A 17,019-nucleotide genomic window follows, 5' to 3' on the forward strand; every position below is an offset into this window, starting at 1 on the left:
CCTGAGACAGAGTAAAGATGGCATGAAAAAGAAAAGAGAGAAACTTAGAGAACAGAAAAATAATCATTTTAGTCTGCAGTGAATCAGTTTGTAAAAGGATCAAGTCCTTTTATGAGACATATGAGGTGGAGTATTGGCCAGAGATATTCCTGTCTGTATCTTAATAAGTTGTTCAACCCCTTCCAGTCATTTCATTGGGAAGTAGAGTCCGACCCATGTGTTTAAATGTAGCAATAATTATTACCACATTACCCCAGTCCTGTAAAATGAATAAATAAATAAACACTTGGCTAAACTACCATCAACATTCTCTCGTTCCAGCCATCATGTCAGGAATCCTGCAAGCAATGGCAACACTTATTGATGTCTTTAATAAATACGCTGGAAAAGAAGGAAACAAAGAAACTTTGACCAAGAAAGAGCTCAGTGAACTGCTCCGCAGTGAGTTTCTCGGAGCAGAAGTAAGTAAAAAAGATGTAGTACCATTGCAACACAGAGCTGTGGATGCCTCTTTGCCACATTTCTGATCTTTTACAATATCTACAACTAAAACTCCTCCTGTATTTCTTTCTTTAGACCTCAAACAAAGCTGAAATGGACGAATTCTTTGAAAAACTGGACGATAACAAGGATGGTGTTGTTGATTTCACAGAGTACGTCACTTTTGTGACAGCCCTCACCGTAGTCTGCAATAGAAAATAAATACTTTGGCCACATTGCTTTCAGACATTCTTGCCTTATTTAATTTGTACTAAACGGAAAAGCTGAATGCTCCAAATTGCACCAGCATTACAGTCACATCTAGAAAATATACATGTCATTATCATATGCTCTGAGCAGGAAAAGTTGGTTAAATACACACATTACTCATAGAGAGTTCTTATGTTCAGTAGGCTTGAAAGACTTGAAATGTGCTGACCTTGAGTGTATAATCACTGATTGTGAATGTCACAAGTGACTAATAAAGGAATGAAATGAATAACGTCACACTTTAAAATTGTTTTCTTGTGTGTGCTTCTGAATAAAATACAAATCGTACAAACTCAGGAGCCTGAAACTCTCCACTGCACATACTAGGTAGAATTTCCTTTAATCATCTTTAAAATAAATATTAACTGAAGCAGCAGTCTCTTAGCTCATCTTTCAGGGACCCATCCCATAGTTAACTTTCACTATTATGTCGCTGTTTGGGAGTTTTACACAAGGAACAGGAAACAACACTGAGGGAAAAGCAAACAGCTTTAAGTCTGCATGTGATCCTTAAAAAGATGAGTATGAGTTTTAAACTACAGTGTCCTACAGGAAGTATGTGTAAAATACGTCTCCAACCCTTATAAGCAGCTCATTCTATCGTGAGAAAAAGGACTTAATATCTCGAAGTAATCTTTACGCTCGTGTTCACGTAGATTTCAGTAGATAATGCACTGTGTTCACACAGTGTTCACCTTTTGGTGATCCACTACACATGCTATTATGTACCCATCTCTCCAATGCTGCCCCCTCGTGTTTAGGTTTTTCACTCTAAAATGTCATGCAAATTTCTTTCCCTGTGGTCTCGCAGCTGGAATCAACCAGCTTATTAAGTGAAGGCTATGAGAAATGTTTATCAAATGGTCTTAAAAGAGAAGAATGACCTATTGTTCGTGTTCCTTTGCACTGTAGAAAGCGTGAATGAGAGGTGGATCAAAAAGAATGTACCAGAGTTGTCCTTCGCCTTGCAGCTGTCACATCGCAGCTGAAGAAGGACAAAACAACAGCTTATGGTTGGACTAACCTTTTAGGCATTAATGAACCCTCCCTTATGTCCCGCCCTCTGAACATTGAGTTGTATCTTGTCACTTTCAAGCTCCCATTTAGGACAGTACACAAAGCAGTCGCCACATGGCAGTTTTTCTCTAGTTGCCTCATCACTCAGAAACCAAAGAGGTCCAACCAACTCTTGTCACAGGACATTGCGTGGATTAAAACTCGAATTACCGTAATTACAACTTGTCACTGCAGAAAAAGCACAGGTGCAATTGATAAAACTGAAAACAGCTACATTCCATACAGGTGAGCTTGTTTTAGGGTCCTGGCATTGTGCATGCTGGCTCACTGTCATGGCTTACTGGGACACTTGATGAAACTGAGCCATTGTTTACAATATTTGTTTCACCTGTGCTTTTCCTGCTATGACAAGTCAAAATGTCAGCGGTCAAAAATATCTTTACATGTTACCCAGTTTGTTCATTCAGTGGCAGCTGATAATTACCACGCATTTACTAGCTCTTATTTTAAACATACAGCACCTGGGATATTTGTTCAAAACTGGATGGAGCATTTTGTTCTGTTTGCTGTAAAATCTGGCAGATGCTAATTTTAATTTTACTCATTCTAATGCAGCCTTGGTTGCCATTTTTTTAAATATACAGATTTTTGTTTTTGAATTTGTTTCATTTCTGAAATTCTCACCACCTGGAGTATTTCACTACAATGAAGTAAAATGCCAGTTCAGTTAGTTTACAGGTTAGGATCAGTTTCTTGTACATTGCTTAAAATTTTGCTTTGTTTTAATTAGTTTCATACACACTCTGGCTAATTTATTAGACACATCTGTAAAATGTAGTGCAATCCGATATATGTTTTTTCCCTCCCGATTTACAAACATGAAGGCGGAAGAATGACTGAAGAAAGATTTCAGGGCTAAGCCCTGGATTTACCTGTGATTATCCATGTGCATCCTTATATGCAAATATGACTTGTAGCTTTCCCACACTGGTTTAACTGGTTTGAAAGGGGCTTATGTGACGAAAGGTAAGTGGAAATATATGTTTAACTCCCCATGAAATACTTTTTTTTGAGACAAACCATTTATGCCTTTATCTAAATGGTTGATACATAATATGTAAAGTGTTGCATGAGTAGGATAACATGTCAATCTACAGTATGTCAACCTATGAATAATTTGAAAGTTCTATTGGGAAATTGGTGGTCTTGTTGATTTCAGAGAGTATGTCTCTTTTGTAACAGCCCTCACCATGATCTGCTATCAGAAATAAATACTTTGGCCACATTGCTACCAAACTTTCTTGTCTTATTTAATTTGTACTAAAGGAAAAAGCTGAGTGCTCACACTTGCACCAGCATTACAGTCACATCTATTAAATATACATGTCATTATCATGTGTTCTGAGCAGGAAAAGTTGGTTAAACACCTGTAGAAAGCGTGAAAGAGAGTTGTATCCAAAAAAAAGTACTAGAGTTGTCCTTCGCCTTACAGCTGTCACATCGCAGCCGAAGAAGGACAATTGCAGCCAGGGTCGGACGAACCTCTTAGAGGGGAGCTAATGACCCCCCAGCTTCCTCCCTATGTCAATGTTTGTACCTCGTCCTTAGTTTCCAAGTTTCCATCAAGGACGGAGCACAAGCAGACTGCACATGGAAACTTCCTTATTTGTGCAGAGACAGAAACCAGAAATACTGTTCTGGATACTACCTGGAATTAATTAAATGTTTAATAAATTTAATTACAGTAAACAAAACTTATTTAGGGATATGCATCATTTGAGAAACTCTAGATTTTGACACAAGGCCTCTCCACAAGACAGGGCTTCAAGTTTACGTAAAAATGTTGCACCTGTCTTACCTTTGCAAATTCTTTCACAATTTTGAAATGAATCAAATCATGTATAACTGACTGAAATTAAATGAACATGAGTCTTTTGGCCTCCAGCGCAATTACCTGCTTTGCATGGTTGATAAATCAGCCTTGATGACAGAAATCAACTTTACTGACTTGATTCATTAATACCACATTGAGCTGCTTTTAAATCAGAATAGCTAGGTCAAAGGTGTAATGTCAATAAAAACAGAACACTGGGATAATTAATCTTATTATTTTTGCAAGGTTGTTGCATTTAGGACTGTAATGAACAATTATTTACATTATCAATCAATCAATCAAGGCCATTGTCCAAAAAAAAAACATGCACCAGACCTCAGAGAAAAAAAATTCAAATTCATGGTTACTGATCCGGAACTGCCCCTAAATTTAAAAGGTTTTTCCCTGTCCCATGCCCCATCCCTCCACCAAGTTCGGTGCAAATCGGTTCAGTACTTTTTGCGTAATGCTGACAAATAAACAGACAACGGCGATACCATAACGTCCTTTGCGGAGGTAATAACACTAGCTGACTCTCAGCTTGTCTGTATTCAATTATGATGCCTACCTAGGAACTCACCTATTCAAAATCAAAAGAGGGTCTGAGGTGACCGACATGGAACACATCCCGGGGCGGTCTCGCGTATCATCGGACTCTGTCGGCTTTTCCCGGCGTATCTCGGTCAGTTGGCTAGCCAAGCTGATTAGCCTGCTACCACCGGCTAATGTTTGTATGATATTTGTGGTTAGCTGAATTGGAGTGGATGGTACAAATAGCGTAGAAAAATGGCGGACGTCGAGGGACAAGGAATTTGTTCATCGGTCCCTCCGTTGCCTCACCCTTCCTCCCGGAACGGCTCCGGTGGCGGTAACACTACGCCGGGCACCGGCGGCGGCTGCCAGATGGCAACCACCGTTACTTCAGGCCCACGGCTTGTTCGGATAGTGAAGTCTGACTCGGGCTATGGTTTCAATGTTCGGGGACAAGTCAGTGAAGGAGGGCAACTACGGAGCATTAACGGGGAACTGTACGCTCCACTGCAGCATGTTAGTGCTGTTCTACCGGGAGGTGCCGCCGACAGAGCCGGTATTTCGAAGGGGGACAGGATTCTTGAGGTGTAAGTGGCTACTGTCTTATCTTAACCAAAAGCTTATAACAAGTAGCCTACGAATAACTCTTTCATATCAGAATGATTGTCAGTGAAAACCATGGCCAGCAGGACCCGTGAGCATCATTCACTATCTCTCTAGTGGGACCAGCGTCGGCCACCAAAAAGACTGTGTGTGTGTGTGTGTGTGTGTGTGTGTGTGTGTGTGTGTGTGTGTGTGTGTGTGTGTGTGTGTGCATGCACTATCACACTCTTCTTCTTGCAGGGCAGAGTAGCCGCTCATCCTAATGAAAGGAGTGTCTGTGTGTGTCAGGGAGAGACGATCCAGGGATCATTAGGAATTCCCGTCACACTGAAACCTATTCCTCTCATCCACAGCATGCCAAACATTCTCAAGTCATCCCTTGTACACACTCGCATCATCCTAACCGGATGCAGTGTGTAGTGTTTCTGCATTACACACTGCATCCAGTACAGCGTGCTTTGCTTACATTAGTCAAAAAGGTTAAAACAAGTAATGTCATTGCCATCAGCATCACTGAGTTTGGGAAATGAACCACACGTGGCTTTAATGTGGATATCAGTGAGCACTCTTTTGTGTGTGTGTGTGTGTGTGTGTGTGTGTGTGTGTGTGTGTGTGTGTGTGTGTGTGTGTGTGTGTGTGTGTGTGTGTGCATGCTGATGCTTATGGATGTCCAGCATGCACACACACATTATCTGCTGTGCTTGTTGCTATGGACAGCATCACGCAGCATACAGCTCAGCATCAGTACTGGTGCTTCAGTGTGTCTCTGTGTGTGGAATAAGGTGATGCAGAAAGGGATGGATGCCTTCAGTTCAATTCTGATTGGCTTTGCTCTCTAAAATTCACTATCTCATTGGCTGGCTTTTGCACACTGCTTTGTAAATGGATGGTCTGCAGTAACCTGGCAGTTTGGTGACCCCATTATTTATGTGTGCTTGTGTGCAAACGTCAATGTATTTATATGCGTTTTTGTATATTGTATATAAGGAAAGCCTGCCAGCCCCTTTATTTCATCCCTCATTTAGCTATTTTGACCATTTTTGTTCATAGTTTATGCGGCCTCAGTGTACACTCCAACTACTAGTGCTTTACTGGCCTCATTTCGGACTATCTCCTCTACTGTGTCTCCCCTGCAGTGGATAAGACAGGCCCAAAGTGGCTAGATCTTTACACATTCATCGTTATATTCAGCTGAAGATTTGACTTTGGTGCATGGGTCTGTTTTGCCATCCTGTTAAGGCACAGTATGTGCATAGTAGCTAAGTATACACACAGTGGAGTTCCTGCATACTACCTGCAGTGGTATACAGCCTCTGCCATTCTCAATGCAATCAATACTTCTTTGCACATTTACATACAACTCTTGCTTCTCAGCCTTTGACGCAGGATAATCTATAGTGGTGACAACTTTTTTTCAGCCTCCCGCTTCATGATAAAGGCATAATCTATATATGTGCATTATTTAACCTTTCAATTGAGTGCATTTATGTGTTCATCTTTGCTTATGCATATGTACGTGTATGTGTACTTATTTAGAGTACAAAACAGATCACACTGAACTCTTCAGCAGTGATATAAATGAATAAATTATTACATTGAATTATAAAGACAGAAAAACTGCCTGTGGGGCACATAGGAAAATTTCTCTTTAAATCTATTTATTACGCTCAGTAGGGCTGATAGTGCAAGTGCAAAAGCCACAACATAAAACAATATAGTCATAAAGCTGTTAGAATGAAAGATTAACCAAAATGCTTAGTCTGTGTTTTGTGTTGTAGGAGAGATGTTTGCTGTTGCTCCTACAACACATCCAAGATGGTTTTATTTGTGCTTCATGTCTCCCTTATTCATCTTTGCATATTTCTATCTACAGAGTCATTTTTCCTTACTACACTAGTTTCAGCTTTGCTATGTGGGTCCCAGAGGGCCTTGGGGGTCCTTTATTTGCTCGATTGCATATTCCCATGTAGCTATTTCCTGCCGTTGTGTTATTACGTATCAGAGAGCTTTTGTCCACTGAGCTTTAGCCCTCTGTCACCCTGCCAACGTAAGCTGTGCCATGACATAATGGATGACATAACAGATCAGCTGTCAGTCACTAGTTCTATCCTAAGCATTTCTTGTCCTGAATTGTTAGTCTGTCATCCTTTGGACAGTTGGATGTTATGCTTGGGACAGCAACTTTCCTAGTTGCATCCAGTTATACACCAATGGTTGGGTAATTTTATGAGAGACATATACTGTATAAAGTGCACTTAAAGGGGAAGTCCACTGATTGCACACGTCAAAGTCCATTTACAGGTTTTCGTGAGTCCTACTTCATATGTGAAAAAGTTGTACAAAAAGCCTTTTGTGGCATCAGAGGGTGCTGAGTGAAGTCTGATGAATTGCCTCATGTGATGTCCCTTGAGTCAGTGTCCGTCGGGGCTGAAGGTTAGAAGTTTGAAAATAACACAAATCTGGGGGTGTGGAGCCAGAAAGAAGTGAGTTTACCAGGCCTCTGTGGCCCGCTCTTCATTTCTGCTTGGGGCAACATAATTAGCATAAAGTGAACTGTTGGCAGTCGAGTTGCATTGTTGGTAATATAGTCACCGTGTTTTGACAAGGAAGAAGAATGCTTGGAATATAAAAGGACGGTAACTGGTTCTAAACCATCGACTTGGATACTTGCTTTCTTAAACTGTCCACTCAGAGTTTGACAGTGTTATCGAAGTGCAGTTCTAAATCTGTAAAGTACTCTTTTAAATATTAGGTAATTGTGGGAAATGTTGCAAATCAATTAGCAGGACCTTGACACTGCTAAATCCACTGCTGACTTGGAGAGGGAGTAAACACACATGCTGCCTCCAAATACATAAGTTTTTGCCACCCAGGTTTTGTGCCTGCTGACAAGGATGCGATTCCTCACTGGTTTCCCACATTGCCAGTTGCATTCGCTATACTTCGTCCACCTCAGTAGCCGTAATGAGGGAGAGATTGTAAAACAATTGTTAGCCTCTCTGGATATGAGTTAGCTCTCACAATAAGATTGTAGGCATGTTCGTATACAAAATGTGAATGCTCTGAGGATCACATGATTAGGATAAGGATACAAAAAGTCTTTGCATACCATTACCGCCTTATTAAGCCATTAAACAGTGATGGCAGTATGTGGTATTAGGCAGCGTGGAAATGGAGAATATGGCTTGGTTGGTCGGTTAAATCGAACTGAGAATTGGGTTTCATCTGTCTCAGAAGTTAAACATATATTCAAACAGCATTTTAGTTATTATTTATCTCATCAACCTATTTTGCAAAACTTATAGAGGAAGCCATTGCTTTAGAAGATCAGAGCCTATCTTTGAATAACTACTTTACACCACACAAAGTACAATTAAGATTTCCCCAAAAGTATAGTATTCGGGTTATACAAATAACATTTGATGCACTGCTGGCTTCTTTCGTATTTGGCCAGCTTTTGTATCCATGCTACTGTTTGCATGCTATTATTTAAATTGCAAAAATCCATTAGATTAGCACAAAACATAAAGTACAGAATAATTTAATTTACTTAATCTCATTTTGGCATGGTTTAAATATTGACTTTATTTGCCAATCAGAATTTGTTTTAAAAAGTTTTGGAAATAGCAAGAGGTGATGCTGAGAGCTTTTAGAGAGATGCTGTGGCTGTTTTGGGTAAAGATAACTATAGGTCAGGTTGCTACGGCACTGTCATCAACACTGTCATGACGCTGACACACGGCTGCCAAAGTGCACACACCCAGTGTTGCTCATGTTCAGCTGTGCTAATGTCATAAACCAAAGGTCTTATTCCTGAGGGGGGAGATGTGAGCCCAGAGTGATTTTGAAGACGAAGCCCGTGTCTCTCTGCACACGTAAACAGTAGCTGTTTCCAAATTGTAGCCCATTAGCTATTTTTATTCACTTTGTGCCACTTCTTTGAGAATTTATGTGCCATGTAGGTCTTTCGGTATTTTTTCAATCCATTGTGCTAAGAATTTCAAAATTCAGTTCAGTTTTTGAAGCTGTAGTTATTTGTGTATTAGGTTGCATTATATTGGAAGATTTTTCTTATATGTTTGCGTAAGTCCAATATAAAAAACAGTCTCATATGTGCAATAGACACAAACAATGTAAGTAGTGGTCTTATTAAAACTGAATAGGTAACATTAGGAAGATTAAGTAAGATCTATTGCAGTATGTAATAAATTACTAGCCACCCTTAACATCTACATCTCTTTCTCCATTCGACAGTAATGGAGTGAATGTAGAGGGAGCGACCCATAAACAGGTGGTGGACCTGATCAGGGCTGGGGAGAGGGAGCTTGTGTTGGCCGTGCTACCCGTCCCACCCCAGGAGGCCGACTGCTTAGATCCCGGGGACGATGGTTCAGCTCAGTCCTGCTACGACTACTCCGACAAGCAGGCTGTCCCCATCTCTGTGCCTAGCTACAAGCACACTGAGCTCAACCAGGAAAAGTTTGTGGTGGGTGCACTTGTGGATGATTAGATAGATGGCTAATTGAGAGGGGGAAGATGAACTTGGAAGCATAAATTGATGAGGTGAAGGCTGAGATAGGAGGACTGGTCAGTTAAAGGGTGTAAGGGTGTAAACAAAGAAGTGGTGAAAAATAGGAAAATCAAGTCAGCAAACAAGTTTTATAATCAGATGCTGCAGATCACAACACAGGTCTGACTGCAGTATCCACAACTTCAGCGTGTCTTTAATAACTCCTTTTCCAGACCTGTGATCAGACTAATGTTCCAATTAAGTATTATAAATAATCCTTGGTGTGGTATTCAAATTTTTTAATTTGAAGACCAATTGACTTTAACTCCCTGTCATTGCTTTAGGGTGTTCATTTTCATCATTGTCCTCCTCTGCCTCAACCCCCATTCTCTCTTTCCAGGTATATAATGTGTACATGGCAGGCAGGCAGCTGTGCTCCAAGCGTTACCGGGAGTTTGTGATCCTACACCAAAACCTTAAGCGGGAGTTTGCCAACTATACATTCCCCAAGCTGCCGGGGAAATGGCCTTTTTCCCTGTCAGAGCAGCAACTGGATGCACGACGCAGAGGCTTGGAAGAATACTTGGAGAAAGGTGAGGGAGAACTTTTACAAGAATGTAGTAATTAATATCATAATTTCTGGGTTTTGAAAAGCTTAGTAATAGGGCAAAAAGTGTGAAATGATCTGGAAGAAATATTGTCAACTCCAAAGTTCATAAATACACAGTTTATGTCATTGTATAAACACTGTTATTTCTTTGTGCGTTTTATCTGCAGTGTGCTCTGTACGGGTCATTGGAGAAAGTGACATCATGCAGGAGTTTCTGTCTGAATCAGATGAGGTAATATAGAAAAACCTATTTTTGTCTGTTTTTGCAGTCCTCTGCCTGTGACTCACTGTACAGTTTGTCTCTCCTTCTCATGAACTAGAACTATAATGGCGTGTCGGATGTGGAGTTGAGAATAGCCATGCCCGATAAAACCACGCTCACTGTCAGAGTTCGCAAAAACTCTACCACAGACCAGGTGTACCAGGTAAACAAATACACAGGCCTTTATAAACATTAACCATTGTAACCGTGGCCCTATTACCATCATCTTGCATAAGCTTTCCTGTCCGTTTCTCTTTTCATCCTTTCTCATTCTGTCTCCATCTCTCTCTCTCTCTCTTTCTCTTTCAGGCTGTGGTAATGAAACTAGGGATGGACAGTGTAACTGCCAGCTACTTTGCCCTGTTTGAGGTCATCAACCACACCTTCGGTGAGTAAGAACATAAGTCAGGCATGAGTTTGTGTGTATCCTCATGTATTTTTCCACACTGAAAATGTTTTCCATCTTTGCTGAAGCACGACACAAATTTTGACTTCACTTGTAGCCAATGTCAACTAATGAGTGAGCAGCAGAAAGGGATATTTGCATGTTTTTCATCAGCGTTATGATACCTCCATAGCCATCCTTTCCTCCTATAAATAATCTAAAACGAATACCTAACTGCCTTTGTAGATGAGTATTCTTATTGGTCACTTCAGCTGGTCGTCACTTCTCAAGGCTGGTGTGGTACAAGTATATGTCAGTCTTTTGGGGTTTTTTTTTTTTGGAAAAAGGGCATCTAAATGGAGAATAGTATCTAATTCTCTCCTTTCTTCTGTTTTTCTCGCGCTTTCTTCTGCAGTGCGTAAGCTTGCCCCGAACGAGTTCCCCCACAAACTGTATGTACAGAACTATACCTCAGCCATCCCAGGAACCTGCCTCACCCTGCGCAAGTGGCTCTTTACCACAGAAGAAGAGATTCTGCTCAATGACAACCAGCTTGCTGTCAACTACTTTTTTCACCAGGTATGTGCATATGTCCGTCTTTTTTTTGTGGTGTGTGTTTGTATGCGTTTTTCTTGTTTTGTTTTGTTTTGTTTTGTTTTGTTTTTTTCAGTGTCCCCTATCTGATCCTGTCTTTGCAGGCTGTGGATGATGTGAAGAAAGGCTTCATCAAAGCAGAGCAGAAGTCCTATCAGCTGCAAAAGCTGGCAGAACAGAAGAAGATGTCTATGGTCAGTCTTTCATATGGCCACAAAGCATACAGTATACTATGTTCCCGAGTAACTTACACACACACAGATAGATAGAGATACTTGTTATAGTTCACTGTGTCTTATGTCATCCCTCACCACCTCTCCTTTCACTGTGTGTAATATAACAAAGTGGAAAAGGTACAATGTCTTCTGGGGATGGAGATAATCTCTGCTAGGAACATGTGCATAGAGAAAACTCTTCTGTCTTAAAACATAAATATATTACCCTCACTTTGCAGAGATTAAACCTTCCCCATCAGGTAAATACCGACGAATATTTTCAGAGCAGTTAGGCGGCAGAGAATCACTATAGTGCCTGACTGTACTCTGCTTCATGGCTATAAAGATTAGTTACAATCAAACATCAGAAAGTACATCCTGCATCTAAACTTCAGTCAACTGCAGAACTATGTCTTTTAAAATATAGTAAAAAAAAATTATCTTGCATCATGTCTCCTCTGTCCTCTACCTCTTTCCGTCTCAGTATCTGAGTTTGTTGAGGGGTTGCGAGGGCTACAATGAGATCATATTCCCCCACTGTTCCTGTGACTCCCGACGTAAAGGCCACGTCATCACAGCCATCAGCATCCACCACTTCAAGCTGCATGCCTGCACAGAGGAAGGGACACTCGAGGCAAGGGCAACTGTTTTTTAGTATGTTTGACTTTGTATAAACATGGCTTGTATGTATAATGGAGGGAGTGTAATAAATCCTCAATGTTGTTTCAGAACCAAGTGATTGCATTTGACTGGGGGGAGATGCAGAGGTGGGACACAGATGAAGAGGGCATGGCCTTCTGCTTTGAATATGCACGGGGAGAGAAGAAGCCACGCTGGGTCAAGATATTTACACCATATGTGAGTGTCACACAAACATTATTACACATGCGATATAGTACATATGTAGTATTCTAGTGGAAAAAGGGCTCCCGCAGTCATTAAAAAAATGAAGTTATGGATCATGGGGAAGATTAAAACTGGTTATTCAAAGGAATTTTATTTTAAGTTTCGGATAATCGCCCTGTTCGTAGTTTCCAGTTTTATAGAATCATGACTTAGTTCACCAGTTTTCTGACTATCACACTGTCAAACCATTGCCTGCAATCTTCACAACAACCTTTTATGTTTTTTTAAAGTGTCTGGATATACAGTATATGAATTCCTGTTGCATCCCAGCAGAACTGTCTAAGTAAAATAAAAATGGTCAAAAATGAGGTACTGCTATAATTTCAAATAATAGTTTAACATTTTATGAAATATGCTTGTTTTCTCTCTGCAGAGAGACTCCAGGAAGTTAATGGTCCCAGCCAAGAAATAGTCCAGCACATTACCCCCATAAAATAGCAAATTGTTGTTTTTATGCCCTGGTTTTTGTAAGGACAAGATATAACGTGTTAATTAGAAAGCTATAGAGGGGCTGGTAGGTGTATTGTGTTACCATTTGACAGATGCAAGCTAGCTGTTCCCCTTGTTTCCAGTCTTTGTGTAGTACAGACATAAGAGTAGTATCGATCTTGTCATCTATCTCTCTGCCAGACAGTGGATATTAAATTTCCCAAAACGTTGAACTACTCCTTTAAAGTAGAATATGTATGACCGATCTTGTTTGTCTTTTTTAATCTAAATCCATGTTTCTCTCTATGCATTTGCTGTGAACTGCCGATGTTCAGTTTAACTACATGCATGAGTGCTTCGAGAGAGTCTTCTGTGAGTTGAAGTGGAGGAAGGAGGTAAGGACCACCTACTTGCTTACTGACTAACACACTCCATTAAAAGCCATTTACTTGTGTCCTTTATTCATTGCCTCTGTGTGTCTGTGTGTACAGGTGGAAGAGGAGGCTACAGACAAGGACAATAAGAACTGCAGTAAAGATGGTATGTGTGGCAAGGTAAGGCTTTGCCTGCCTCTGTCCAGTCTATGACCCAGGAATGGCCTGGGTGAATTGTTCTGTTTTCTGACTATGAGTTTGTGTGTATTGTTTTTTTGTTGTCCTGATTGCTGTTTCCGTTACAGAATATTTTCCAGCTGCTGAGGCACAGAAGGGATGGAGGCACCTAGGAAGGGAGATTGTTACCTCTTAACTACATACCGTCGTCATCGACTCAGCTCAGTTTTGGCCCTCATCCAGCCCCACACCAAGCAACACTCGGCTATTAACTACGCGGCCATCATTTACACTCCGTCAACTACAACCTGAGAAACTACCCATGATCCATGCACTCAAAACGAACATCTGCAAATGAACCAATCCAATAAACAGAATCATAAAAAGCTACAGACACATGAACCAGGAACTCTTGAATCTAGCACATCATAATCATGCATTTAGACAGAGCACTGTCAAAAAGAAATGAGGCGTCTACAGACGTGGATCCACAGATTCATGCAAGCCTCTCTTTCTTATTGGCAGGGACTTGAGGTGGATTGTGACATGCAAATAAGGAGCTTTGAAGCCTCCTCTGAAGTAGTCCTCCTTGTACAAGAAGTGGAATTGAATAAGAAATTCACAGTGGACTAACAAGGGAAGTGAAAGCTGTTAGTGCTGGTACAGTGGAACACAGATAGCACTGATCAGCAATATTGAGGGTTGACCACAGGGAGACACTTAGCTTCTCAGTTTACAGATTAGAGTAGCAGTGTCTTCTTTAGCTATGCGTGTAGGGTGCCCTAGAAAGCTAAGGGCCAACCAAAGTGAGGCCCTCTGAATGTAAGTCATAGCTGAATCATGTCACATACTAAATTTCCATCCTTTTGGCGCTAAATCTGCATTTATAAAAGAAAACTCTTAACATTGTAATGTGGCATAAGAGGAAGGGAGAGAAGAGAGAGAGAAAGCAGACATTTTGTAGGACTGTTACACACATTTTTCTTTAGAGATTTGGGTGAACATAGCAGACAGCTGTGATGGTTTGACACATGAGCAGGAACATGTTAAACTTTAGATTAATGTTGCACTTTATCCAAAAGTATTAGCAACCTCCAGATGTAGGAAATGTAACCTAAGAGGCAGGTAGTGGACATAATAATGGAATAAGTGTTATCCTAATTAAGTTGGCATTCATTTTTGACTGACTACAGTATGATAATGCACTGCACCATCAAATGGTGTGTGCAGTGTGCAGAGCCATGCATCAAACTTTGATGTATGAATAAACATTAGGTTAACTCTCCATGCAAATGTTTTGAGACACTGTAGGGCAGCAGTGATGTGGAGCACTGACCAGTAAGGTGGCAGTGTACACTATGTTTAGTGTGTATTACCACAACAAAACAGCAGGGGTCCTCCTCTTCCTACCTGCTTTTCTGGCTGGACATGATTGCTTTGTTTCTGAGAGCTCCCATAGGATTTATAATAGGCCTGTAATTCAAATGGCCTTTCCAACCAGCACTATTTATCTCTGTAGCTGGTGCGTTCCTGTACTGTTAAACCACTCATGCACTCCAGATTCTATTTCTGTGCAGGAAGAGCAGCTTGCATTCTCCATCAACGTGATAAATATGAAGATCACTGCACAGGTTCACTAAAGGCTTGGTAGCCACTGATCACCTAGCTGCAGTGTAACGTAATGAACTTTCCCTCTAAATAAGCCCACTTAATGTAATTCTTAGAATTAAATTAAATTAATGGGCCCTCCTATTAAGGTTGGGTCATGTGGTTGAAATCATTATCATTATGTTAATAAGGATATGTCCCAAAATCAATAAGCTGTGTATCATATCGTTAATTTATGCAAAATCACATGTAAAATCATCAAATTGATGGGCAAAGCAAAGACCTTTGTTCTACTGCTATACATTACATGAGACCAAACTTCATATGTGCAAAACAAAAACCTCACAAACTAATTTTCTAGGTAATTTTTAATAGAAACTTGCTCTGAGTCATTAAGTTGATCAACAGAAATTTGTAAAATGATAAGGTTATGTGATCACGATATGAAGCCACTGAATGTCAATAAATGATAATCAATCACCACCCAGCCCTAACTCCTATTTGGCTCGTAAAGAGAATATTAACAGTATTTTTGTTATCTGCCAGTAAAGAGTCGTAGATTGACATCAGTGGCTCTTACTAAGCGAGCTTGTTACGATGATGGTGCTGTTCTAAAAAGCCATGTTGGGTGATTAATGAGCCCCAGCAGATCTGGGTGGGTGTATAAAAGAGGTTTAATTGAGAGACTGTGTGCAATCCTAAAGGCCAAACATATTTCCCAGGATTCTTGTCTGTTTACTGAGCCATTTCTGAAGCAGTCATTTGTCTGACATCGTCTTATCTGCCCACCTTCAAGTGTGTGCTCTCTTTGGCTCACCTCTCTCACCTTCTCTCTCTCATTCTGACTAAAGTCAGGAGTCACTTGCATTATTTATATTAGTAAGATACAATTTTAAATTCAGCATCTCTGTGTTTTAGTTTTTCATCTGATATGGACAGGCTTTCAAAGAGTCACGCTCAGAAGAAGAGAGAGATTGACAACCTGCAGGTTATTTTGACATGTTGAAATGTAAAATTTAAGACAAAGTGTTTGGTTACGTTGCTTACTGTAATAAATTGTAACATATTCTTTTAAATAAACCAATTTATTGATGCAAAGTTTTTGTTGTCTTGGTATCAGATTTAACATTGTGTGTTGGAACCCGAGACAACACCGGTATGTGGGAGCTGCACGAGATTTATCCTGTAAAGGTCATTTTACCCTCATTCTCCCACTCTCTCTTTGTGTCTGTTTACTTTTTTCCTCTCTACTCATTGCCTTCGTCTTCTCTCCCCAACTCCAATATCTTTTAATGAGGTCTGGGAGGCACTTACCCAACAGGCAGTGAAATAGCCATTTTATATCGACCTGCATCAAGTGTCTTCACCAAGTAATTAATAGGTATTGACTGTTGGTGGTGTGGGATATAATCTTGGAACATCTGAATTTTGAAAAACTAAGACCGCTCCTGATCAGACTTCAGCGCTGATCAGTTTAATACCAAACCTTCATTACACGCAGATGTGTAGCTTGAGGCATGATTAAAGAGACAAAAAAAACAACAACAATATAAATATCCCCAAATCAAAACAAAAAAAAGATTGTATTGCTGAATGGTAGCTAAAATCGAGATTTTGACATCTCAAAATTCAACTTTAGAGATGTTAAATAATAAGATAGGAGCATTACATTGGCTCAGTCTCAGTTTGTTCCTGCTGTATGTATGTGTGGTATTCTACCTTTACTAGTGGATTTTATACAGTTTCCTCCTACACTGCAAAAACAGGCAGTCAGGAGGACTGTGAATGTCTGTGTAAAAACCTATGATGGGCTGGCGACTTGTCTGGGATGTTCCCATTCCTTCTCACTATCAAAGTGTGAAAAGCTGACAGGGCAGGAATGAGTGGGTGAACCAAGTAAATGTAGAATTATTATGTAGTCATAGTCTTATTTTTTATTTCAGTAGTTTTTTGACATTTTTTATTCGACCAAACTCAATTAAAATACTGTACAGTATTTCAGGTTTTACTCCCTTCTTCTATATTCTCACCCTCGGTTGTTTTTTTCCACATGAGCAAAACCAATACAGAACTGACAGCACTGCACAAGCAGCAGTGTAAGTGAATGGCAAAATGTGTGTGTGTGTGTGTGTGAGAACTGATGAGACAGAGAGCTTCAGGGGTATGCATGTTCAC

General features: G+C 40.3%; 1 protein-coding gene across 2 annotated transcripts; it reads left to right on the top strand.

The window, feature by feature from the left end:
* The first annotated feature begins 4,426 nt into the window (after positions 1-4,426).
* On the top strand, positions 4,427-15,919 carry snx27b (sorting nexin 27b). Of its 2 annotated transcripts, none has more exons than XM_040118592.1 (13): positions 4,427-4,758; positions 9,029-9,260; positions 9,685-9,877; positions 10,062-10,126; positions 10,215-10,319; positions 10,466-10,544; positions 10,957-11,120; positions 11,240-11,329; positions 11,835-11,984; positions 12,080-12,208; positions 13,021-13,080; positions 13,177-13,239; positions 13,365-15,919. In XM_040118592.1, exons 1-13 carry the CDS (start codon positions 4,427-4,429, stop codon positions 13,407-13,409), a joined length of 1,707 nt encoding a protein of 568 aa, XP_039974526.1. In that variant the 3' UTR covers positions 13,410-15,919. The 2 variants fall into 2 exon arrangements, with proteins under 2 accessions (XP_039974526.1, XP_039974525.1); XM_040118591.1 differs by having other exon boundaries at positions 13,177-13,225.
* The last annotated feature ends 1,100 nt before the right edge of the window (positions 15,920-17,019 follow it).

This window comes from Xiphias gladius, chromosome 22 (assembly GCF_016859285.1).
Source record: "Xiphias gladius isolate SHS-SW01 ecotype Sanya breed wild chromosome 22, ASM1685928v1, whole genome shotgun sequence".
In the NCBI taxonomy this organism is placed as follows: Eukaryota; Metazoa; Chordata; class Actinopteri; order Istiophoriformes; family Xiphiidae; genus Xiphias; species Xiphias gladius.

Coding starts and splice junctions, on each gene's coding strand:
- snx27b (XM_040118591.1), top strand. CDS start 4,427: ATGGCGGACGTCGAGGGACAAGGAATTTGTTCATCGGTCCCTCCGTTG. Junction 4,759..9,028: donor GGGGACAGGATTCTTGAGGT/GTAAGTGGCTAC, acceptor TCCATTCGACAG/TAATGGAGTGAATGTAGAGG. Junction 10,320..10,465: donor CCACAGACCAGGTGTACCAG/GTAAACAAATAC, acceptor TTTCTCTTTCAG/GCTGTGGTAATGAAACTAGG.